Source organism: Aulonocara stuartgranti (assembly GCF_965226115.1).
Source record: "Aulonocara stuartgranti genome assembly, chromosome: 12".
Classification (NCBI taxonomy): Eukaryota; Metazoa; Chordata; class Actinopteri; order Cichliformes; family Cichlidae; genus Aulonocara; species Aulonocara stuartgranti.
The window spans coordinates 4905215-4915770 of NC_138948.1; the positions used below are offsets into that span (position 1 = coordinate 4905215).

Here is a 10556-nt window from a genome sequence, read left to right on the forward strand (position 1 = left end):
TGACAATATAATGATGTAATGTGTTTGATGTCTGTTTGAAAAGTCTACATAAATTAAGTGGCGTTTGTTAAAGTCAAAAGTCAAAATTCAGGGATACAACACACATTGAAGTCATAGTATTAGAGAAACCAGTTTTTTAATTAAACAGTACTTATACACATGTGTAATGCAACACTAACAGATACAAACTATTAAAAAAGAGAAAAGTGTGCAACAACACTGCAGTCCTTTTTTCTTCTTCAGTACATTCTTACAATGGTAAGGTGGCGCAGTTTAATAGTATTCTATCAGAATTTCAAGCATAAAAAAAAATCACATTCAGATTATGTGATTTTCTAAGAATTATACCTTTGTCATCAAAGGATAACACTAGAGAAAATGAAACTGTATTCGGGCTGAATACAACAGGCTTGCTACAGGTAATTCAGACTGATGAAGGGAGGAATCGATCTGCCGTGTGATCAGAAGCTAGGTGTTGAAGCAGTGCGTGGCCCAGTGGTTGAGACGGTGTTCTTCCTGTAATTCAAAATAAAAACGATGGAGTTAATAATCAGAATAACTCAAAATAAGCAAATTAGTTTTGGCTCTAAAAATGCCCCCCTTTTGACCGGTAAATACAGAAACTAAGTTAATAGGATTTTGTATAGAAAGTTAGCTAAACATTAAAAATGCCGGTTCTATGAAATGTTCATATGTATTCTAAAAGTGATAAGTGTATGACTGATAAGAAATTCTCACTTTTGCAGAGTTTTGAGAAGGCCTGGAAACCACTTGGCCTCTGGATTGACACAGATCTTAGCACCAGACCTCACAGTGATCCTGTTGAGAAAGCAGAAGATTCAAAACATTACTTAAAAATGGAGAAATTATCACGCCGCACAAACTTGATTGAAACTGAAGCAGAAACAAAACTAAGACATGAAGTAAAAGTTTCATTTTTGCTCTTAGTTTACAGTTCTGTGTGTCAGCAGGTAACTTCAAACTTGCATCATCATCATCATCATCAGTGCCAGTTATAATACAATAATGTCAAAGTGTAAAAGGGCTTTATTGACATTTACATGGTTCACAGAACAGTGAAAAAGTTTAAAATTACAGTATAAAAGCTTAAAATGAAAAACTCTTAAAGATATGAAGATAAAATACTCAAGTAATAAAGTATATTTCTCAACAATAAAGTACATATAGTACACTTGAGTATTTCAAATGTGTGCATTTTTGTAAGTTTCCACAACATTTCTATAGAAAGCTTTATTTTATTGTGCTCTGCAATCTTTAAAGACACTTTCAATATAAACTGTGATGCATTACAGTAGAGAGTAAAAAGCACCGTTAAGAAACGTCACCTTTGCAAATACTCACATGATTTCAGTTCGGGGGCAGTGTCCTGAAACAGGAGTCACCTCAATCTTCTTGACCATCTTAGCAGAAACAGGTCTCATGGTCGTCTTTCTACAGCGGCAGGTATTTATGGTAAAACCTGAAAAGAAGCATTTCTATTATTTTAGGAGGAAAGAGTTTGTGAAAACAGTAAGAAACAGTAAGAAACAGTAAGAAGCCCCAAAGAAGCCAGTAGATGGACTTCGGGTAATAACCTTCAAACACTCAAAACAATATTTACTTTCAATTACAGGAAAAAGTTTTAATAGTTCTACTAATATTTTAATATTTCTACATTTCTACTATTCTTTGTTTTTTATCACTTATGTAAAAATATAAATGCCTGCAGTATCTCAATATAAGCCGCTCACCAGGCGCCTGTGGCACTTTTATTTAACTGTGTCATTATATATATATATATTATATATATCTACTATATAACTGTAGTATATATTTACTCTTTATCATGCTGCTGTAACATAAAAATTTCCCTTGTGGGATCAATAATTTATCGATCTGTCTGTCTAATGTATTTTTAAACAGAATAACTAAAGTAAGACGATAAATATGAATAAAATAATGACCTCAAAATCAAAGGGTATATTACTGCATTAAAGCAGTAATGTTTTCTTACCATGCAGAGACACGATGCAACAGCAGAAAGTCAGAGCGACCAGCAGGAGCAGTGGCTTGTTCATCTTCGTGATGGTTGTTTTGACCTTTGAGGACCAGTGAGGATGCAAGAAAGAAAGTCTGAGTGAACGAAGTCGAGTGTGGGTTTATAAAGCTGAGAAAGAGGAAGTAAGTTTGGAAACTTACTTCGTCATCACTCACATATTGTCAATATGTCATAAAAGCAGAATTATTAAGTAAAATAATAAATATAACTGCATATTATTATATAATAAAAATGTAGAATTATATATTAAATCATTATAAATGTAACATATGATTACCAATCATGTAAATACTGAGTACATTTAATAGGGGATTTCTTTGATTACTGGATGCTAGCTCCAAATCTAAGGCTGTAAAGATGCTCAGATACACTCAGACACTTCAACAGTTGCACCTTGCTAGTATAAATAAATAAAGTAAAATATTTCATTTGGCAGAGCAGCACTTCCGTAATTGAGGGCTGTTAACCTTTTCCGTTTCTGCTTTGACTGGGGGAATTTTGTCTCAGCCCCTTAAATTAAACTGCTTCTCATACCTCAAAATGAAATGGAAAACCCAGAATTACACCGATAAAAATTATTTACACGCAGTAAACATTTGCATCTGCTGGAATCAGACTGGGAACTCCTGATCAATCGCAAAATGCTTTTGTGGGTCATACCCACATAGCAGACAGGTCTGGCCCAGATCTGGCATCAAGCTGGCACTTCTGACTGAACGGTGTCATGGCAGGGTGTATGTCAACCAGATGTGGGCCAGGTCTGGCAATGATGACACTATTTATGTTCTCCTATTTTAGTTAGAAGAAACAAATGCCATGTTGCAATACTATACAATACTATAGTATACAATACTATACTATGGTAGGCAACGTTTCAAATGCAGGTTTGTCAGGTTTGTGAGTGTACACTTTATCCAAAACCTAGTGAGGGTTTACTCATATTTACCACTGGGTGTCTTTAGCTCAGGAGGTGGAGCAGGTCACCTACTGATCAGAAGGTTAGTGGTTCAGTCCTTGGCTCCTCCAGACTGTATGTTGTGAGTGTGTATGAATGTAGTGAGAAAGTGTGTGTTTGGGTGAATGTGGCATGTTGTATATAAAATGGTAAATGGCCTGTATTTGTATAGCGCTTTACTAGTCCCTAAGGACCCAAAGCGCTTTACACATCCAGTCACCCACCCATCCACACACACATTCACACACACATTCACACACACATTCACACACTGGTGATGGCTGCTACATTGTAGCCACAGCCGCCCTGGAGCGCAATCTGGGAGAGTAGGAAAGCGCAATGTGAAAATTAGTCCATTCGCTGTCTGAACAGAGTTACGTCGTGTTACTTTTGCACTGTTATGTTCTAGCACATGTTGTTATTACATGGCTTGATTAAGGTACACATTAGGCTGACATCTGGGGCTAGAGCTGAAACTGTTCTGGGCCAGCAGTGTGGTTGCAACTGGTCTTGTGCTGTCCCATGTGTGGGCCACCTCTGGCAAACCAGCTTTGGGCCACCATTATTTGTGGTATGTGGGCCATGTGCACACTGTGTGGGCAAGATCCGGCTCGTACCAATTTTGCTATGTGGGTAAGAGGACCCTAAAAATGTGGGGGTTTTTTTTAACTCTGCCCAGCATGCCGCATTCACTGAAAATAAGCTCTTGTCTCAAATGACGATGAATTCAACATTTAAGACTTCTGTTGCATTAGGTGGAGGTGCAGGTAAATTACTAAATGAGATTGAATAACATCAACACCACTCAATCACTATGATAAAGCCAGTGTTTATGCTGTGGTTTAATTTAGATCTGCTGTAATTAATCCTACATAATTTTTTTGTTTTACGGTTACTGCTTTTTTACACTTACAATTAAATTTAAATGGTAAATGGTAAATGGCCTGTATTTGTATAGCGCTTTACTAGTCCCTAAGGACTCCAAAGCGCTTTACACATCCAGTCATCCACCCATTCACACACACATTCACACACGGGTGATGGCAAGCTACATTGTAGCCACAGCCGCCCTGGGGCGCACTGACTAAATATGATTATCAAATGAAAATATCAAGAAAAAAGGGAATTAAAGTGACCCAAAGCCAGAGTTTGATTTTTGGGCTGTGGTTTTGGCCTCTGCACATACTTTCATCACTCAGCTGCTCTGCCTGTTGGTGTTGTCTGACTTCAAGGTTATTTCCCTGTCTGAATTAACTAAGGTTGTAAATGCAGCTCGATGTACAACAGCTGGACTCAGGGCTGGACTGGGACAAAAAATCAGCCCGGGCATTTTGACTAGAGACCGGCCCACCAGGTATTACAGGAAAAGCCATAAAGCCTTTGAATGAAAACAAACGCTGTTGTGACAGTGATGTACTGTCTTGTTGGTATATGTATGATTTCTATACGTTGTACATCAGATAAAAACTTTGGTTGTAAGCTTCAGATAATTATTTAATAACAGCCAGACATTTTAAATGAGAATAAGAAAGAAAAGTATTTCTTTGTTCCCCCCCCCCCCTTTCCTTGTTAATGCCCTACCTGGCCCCCTGGCAAAACTTTGCTAGAGCCGCCCCTGCACAGTTACCAGCTGTCAGCTACTTAGAAAAGGATCCTGGGGTTATTTGTCTCTCAGAAACAGTTCATAACTTCCCTTCAACTCATTCATGTCACCTAAAAGGTAAACCTGTTTCTCCATCACCTGTTCAGCTCTGATGATCCAGTAAGGACATCTCCTGGTTTCATCTTCATGTTTCCCTCTCACCACATATCCAAACCAATATCATGACCAGCAGCTTTTACAGCTGTGGCTCCACATCACTCCTGTCCTGCAGCAGCTTCATTGGCTCCCGGTCAAATATCGTATCAATTTCAAAATACTCTTGTACACATTTAAGGCTATTCATCATCTCTCTCCTCCATATCTCTCTGATCTGGTTCAGATCACCACCTCATCTTAGATCTTCTTCTTCCCTTTCTCTCTCTCTGTCCCCTCCCCCCGTCTTGACACCGTGGGGAGCAGGGCTTTCAGCTGCTCTGCTCCTCAAATTCCCTCCATTTAAGAAATATCTCTTCCTTCTCTCTCTTTAAGCCCCAACTCAAAACTCACTTGTTCAAAGTAGCTTATACCACATAACCTCTCCACTCTGCTATTTTAACTTTGTTTTATGTCTTATGCTTTTATGATTGTGTAAACTGCTTGCTTTTATGTTGCTTTTATTATTCTGCTGTTTACAGTGTCCTTGAGTGTTCTGAAAGGCGCTTTCAAATAAAATGTATTATTATTATTATTATTAATGCTGAAGGGCGACATCAGTCATGACTGAAACTTTACTTTCACCACTATATGAGCTGCCTGGATAATATCTGCCTCTCTTGAGGAGCTTTGAAAGTGGCTTCTGTCTCTGTGCTGGGGATCAGCGTGTCTAATTTACACAAGCGTTTTTTGAATAACGACTGTGTAATAGCGCAAGCTATTTAAGAGTGGGTGGCTCTGCCTCACATGGTCGTCGCGAACACCAGCCAATCATGACTGGGATAGGTGTTTCTGAGGAATACACAGGGAGGCACATCCTATAGTGAGACATGGAAACAAATGCTAGGAATGAGAACTCTTCAGTATTAGAAGCTTTGGTTATGTGTAAAATGGTAAATGGCCTGTATTTGTATAGCGCTTTCACTAGTCCCCCTAGGGACCCCAAAGCACTTTAGCCATCCACCCATTCACTCTCACATTCACACACTGGTGGAGGCAAGCTAGAGTTATAGCCACAGCTGCCCTGGGGCAGACTGACAGAAGCGAGGCTGCCATACTGCGCCATCAGCCCTTCTGGCCAACACTAGTAGGCAGTAGGTGAAGTGTCTTGCCCAAGGACATAACGACCAAGACTGTCCGAGCCGGGGCTCGAACCGGCAACCTTCCGATTACAAGGCGAACTCCCAACTCTTGAGCCACGACCGCAGCAGAAAAGGTCTCATTTAATGCACTGTTAAAAAATTACTGTTAAAAATTACATGTTAAGCAAGTCAGGAGTTCCACACACTTTCAGAGCAGATGACCAACTTTTATTTTCTAAATCTGAATTTTAAAAAATCCCTACACTGTTGTTTTAGTAGAGTGAGGTAAGAGGACAAAAACTGGGCATGTGTCTTCAGGCCACCAGCTGGTGCTACTCTAGCTCTCAGGAGAGTTTTTAAAGAACCACATTTAAAACTGTTATCAATGAAGGTGGCATGCAGTTCTTTACCACACTGGTTTCCAGTCCAACAAGCATCCACCGCAGGCAGCGTCCTCTGATTGGAAAACTGTCAGCTGTGGTGAACAGCTCTTACCAAAGCCAAACTTAGCCTCATGTTTGGCATTTAGGCTACCCATATGGAAAAGATATATATAAATCTTATAAAGTTTGTATCTGTCTTGTGTGAAACTTGTATGAAAAGCATATAAGAGTGAAAACGGATATAAGATCCCTTGAAAAATTATATAATGAAACTTGTATGTTTTGGATACTTACTAAAACAATATATGAAAGTAATGAGGAAGTGGCCACTTTCATGAGTAAATCATATAAGTTTTTACTATTTCTTTTCCATATGGCTAAGTTTAAATACCGATTCCTCTAACACAAACATACAATTCTGTGAAAGTGTTCTCAAAAGGCGGATGTCATTTTCTCGCAATGTTAATGTTAATTAATTTACATTTATGTAAAGCCTGATTAGTAATAGCGAAATCTTCAGGGTTATTGCAGCTTATCCTTAGAAACACTTTTCATAAGTCCCCAACTGTTTATCGGTGTAAAACTGATATAAAGCCATATAACTTAGGAGCTACAATTCTACCATGATTGTGGATTTTCAACATACAGAAAGGACCACATGAAGATGAAACTCATCATGTCATGTTTGACCTCTGACCTCTCCTTCAAGGTCAATAGATTTATCTGAGGGTCAAACTGTTTATATACAAAATACAATACTATTGCCTTAAAAGTAAATACTTCCCAAAGAATAGTGCTTTGTGTTTTTATGTTTAAAGAAAACTTTAGAAAACGTTGTTGCCGAAATTATAATTTTAATGACAACAAATCAAAACCAGGATTTTAAACCTCCCACACAGTCCCGAACCCACCATCACCACCACCCACACCCGCTGCAGGCAATAAAATATCATTTTTAAGTCTTTTTGTCAGTTCTTTATTCTTATCTTTTTTTATATAAAAAAACAAAAATCCAAATTACAACATAAATTGAAGTCATAGCACCCTAGTGCTAAAGTGACAAAAACCATCCTAACCAACATGCTAGAATCATCCATTTTTAATCAAACAGTACAAATACATGTTTCTTAAGTAAGATATGGTAACACTAACAGATACAAAACATATAAAAGTTCAAATCTGTGCATCAATACTGCAGTATTTCATTTTCTTCAATACATTCTTTAAAATGGTAAGACAGCGCATTAATACTATCAGGTATAAAAGGTCACATTTCGATCATGGTATTTTGTATATGTTATAATTTTTTTTCCCTTAAACACTAAAAATAAATGAAACTGCAAAAAGTTTCAATACAAAACAAAAAGACAGTGACATAAACAATGGAAGGTGGGTCAGCCTTCCTCCGGTAATTCACAGCTTGATGACTGAAGGCATCGATATGCCACGAAACGTGATCAGAAGCTAGAAACAGTGGTTGGCTCAGCAGCTGGGAGGCCCTTTTTCCTGTAATCAAAACAAAAGGATGGAGTCAGAATAGCTGGAATAACCAATAACAATCATACAAATCAGAAAGCAGTGACAGATACAGTAAACTAGTATGTGTTTTCCTTCCTTTAGACACAATAAATATACATAGGAGTGAAAAAAATACTGTTTGTTTCCAGGTAGCTAAGATAGATAAATGTAGCATCAAAATTCATTGAAAACAGCAACTCAGTTAAAAAGATATTCTCAGCAAGTTAGGTAAACGTTATTTATGTCGGGTCTATTAAATGTGATTATATGTGTTGTAGGTGATAAAGCTCCTTACTTTTGCAGAGTGTTGAGAAGGCCTGGAAACCACTTGGCCTCTGGATCGACACAAATCCTGTTACCATTCCTCACGGTGATGCTGTGAAGAAATTAAAAATGGAGAAATTAGCACATTGCACACATTTGATTAAACCTGACACAGACTTAAAAGTAAGAAATCGAAGCACAACTTTCCTTTTTGCTTTCAGTTTACAGATCTGTGTGCCAAAATGACACCAGACATCAGACCAGTGAGAGTTATAATAGAGTTGCCAGGGGCTCTATTGAGTGTTTCAACTTCCTATTATAAACTTTCACCTAAAGCTAAAGGAAAACATTAGATTAGCACAGTACATGTGAATTATTAGCTAAAATGTACTCATAACTTTCCCACTCTGGCTTTGTAGCTAATACCAAAGAGTATTTCAAATTGATGCTCTTTTTAAATTTACCCTGCGGCCCACTGAGAATCTGTGCAACCCAGTGCTCCAGATCAGTGCAAGTACTCACGTGATTTCAGTTCGGGGGCAGTGTCCTGAGGCAGGAGTCACCTCTATCTTCTTGACTGCTCTAGGAGGAATAGGATTCGCGACCGTCTGCCTACAGCGGCAGGTGTTAATGGTAAAACCTGTAAAAAAGGATTTAGTTATTATTTTAGTCTTTAGTAGATTAAACCAGTCTGACTTTGTTAAGGCTCAAAATTACTATGCATCTATATATGTTTGTACAAATCTTGCAACTTTCAGTCCCATTTCAAAGTTTTTCAAAGCACTAAGATGCAGCTGAAAGCCCCAGAGAAGCCAGTAAATGGATCTGTTGCTCTGTCTTTAAGGTCAGGTATTACCCTTGACACTCAAAACAAGTGTCACGGGTAATACCTACAACCTACTTAAAAAGCTTGTTTTTTTTATTGTACTGTACTTTAATGCATTAAAAAAAAACAGAATAAATAAACTATGACATCATGTGAACCAAGACAAGATAAAATACATTTAAAGACGATAAATATGAATAAAATAATGCCCTCAAAATCAAATGGCATATTTTGGCTGCCCTCCTGTGAGATACCAAAATGTACAAATATTTTTAATTAAAGCAATAATGTTTTCTTACCATGCAGAGACGCGATGCAACAGCAGAAAGTCAGAGCGACCAGCAGGAGCAGTGGCTTGTTCATCTTCGTGATGGTTGTTTTGATCTTTGAGGACCAGTGAGGATGCAAGAGTGAAAGTCTGAGAGTGAATGAAGTCGAGTGTGGGTTTATAAAGCTGAAAAAGAGGAAGTAAGGAGGGAAACTCTGTGGCGTTTTTTTTTTTTGTAGTTTTTGCTGACTGAGCTAAATATGGCAAACACCGCATTTCATCACCACTTACAATATAAAAAACTGAGTCATAAAATAAAATTATAAATATAATTTCATATTGTTATATAATAACATTTTATTATTGTATTTAGGGTTATATCTAAATGTAAATGTAGTGTACAATTAATATTGGATTTCTTTGATTACTAGATGTCGGCTCCAAATTTAAGGCTGGAGGTAAAACTCAGACACCTCATCAGTCTAATAGTGCTGGATTGGACATCCCTGAGATTTTGGTCCACATTGACACAATAGCATCACACAGTTGCTGCAGGCTTATCAGCTGCACAAGATCTACCATTCTTCCATATCCCAAAGGTGCTCTACTGGATTGAGATCAGGTGACTGTGGAGGCCAGCTGAGTACAGTGAACTCACTGTGATGTTCAAGAAACCCGTTTGAGATGATCTCAGCTTTGTGACATGGTGAGACAGAAGCAGCGATCAGAAGATGGGCACAGTGTGGTCATAAAGACATGGACATGGTCAGAAACAGCACTCGTGTTATTTAAACTAAAAATAAATATCCCCTACACCATTAAACCAGCTTTGAGTGTTGATACAGGCAGGATGGATCTGTGCTTTCAAGCAACATTTTCCAGTCAGGGTCCAGTCAGGGAAGGTGCACAGCAATCCAAAAGAAACAACAAACAGAATCCAGGCAGGAAGACTCACAAGAAAGGGTTTCAGACAAAAGGGGAAGATGGCACTATTTATACTCTATACATACAAATAAATGAGACATAGGTGCACACAATGGACACAATCACAGGGGAGGGAAAAGTACACACAAAGCACAAGACACAAAGGAGTACCGAAAAAAAACAGGGAGCAACTAATACAAAGATTAAACACACACCTACGTATTGCAAGTTTACACTATGGGAAGGCTTGAAAACTTGTACTAGAGAGTCAAAAACTAAAAACATGAAATGAACTTAAGTTTCTCTCATGTGACTGGATAATTAGACGTTTGTGTTATTGAACAGGTGCAAACAAAGCAATTCGTGTATATTAGCAAATATCCTTTGAAGTTATTCTGGAAAAGGAAAAGGATGGTGTCAGACAAACTGCATTTTCTCTGTTCAGGCTCAGCTCTCTTATATTCACCATAGTGCACTTTGAA

At 38.0% G+C, this 10556-nt stretch overlaps 1 protein-coding gene across 3 annotated transcripts; it reads right to left on the reverse strand.

Annotated features, from left to right (window-relative positions):
• Positions 1-119: 119 nt before the first annotated feature.
• Positions 120-9299, reverse strand: LOC309719333 (C-X-C motif chemokine 10-like). Of its 3 annotated transcripts, none has more exons than XM_082555377.1 (4): positions 9182-9299; positions 1363-1480; positions 739-819; positions 120-516 (listed from the first exon to the last, which is right to left on the reverse strand). In XM_082555377.1, exons 1-4 carry the CDS (start codon positions 9243-9245, stop codon positions 462-464), a joined length of 318 nt encoding a protein of 105 aa, XP_082411503.1. In that variant the 5' UTR covers positions 9246-9299; the 3' UTR covers positions 120-461. The 3 variants fall into 3 exon arrangements, with proteins under 3 accessions (XP_082411503.1, XP_082411504.1, XP_082411505.1); XM_082555378.1 differs by lacking the exon at positions 9182-9299 and adding an exon at positions 2015-2119; XM_082555379.1 differs by lacking the exons at positions 120-516; positions 739-819; positions 1363-1480 and adding exons at positions 7189-7780; positions 8088-8168; positions 8579-8696.
• Between the last annotated feature and the right edge of the window lie 1257 nt (positions 9300-10556).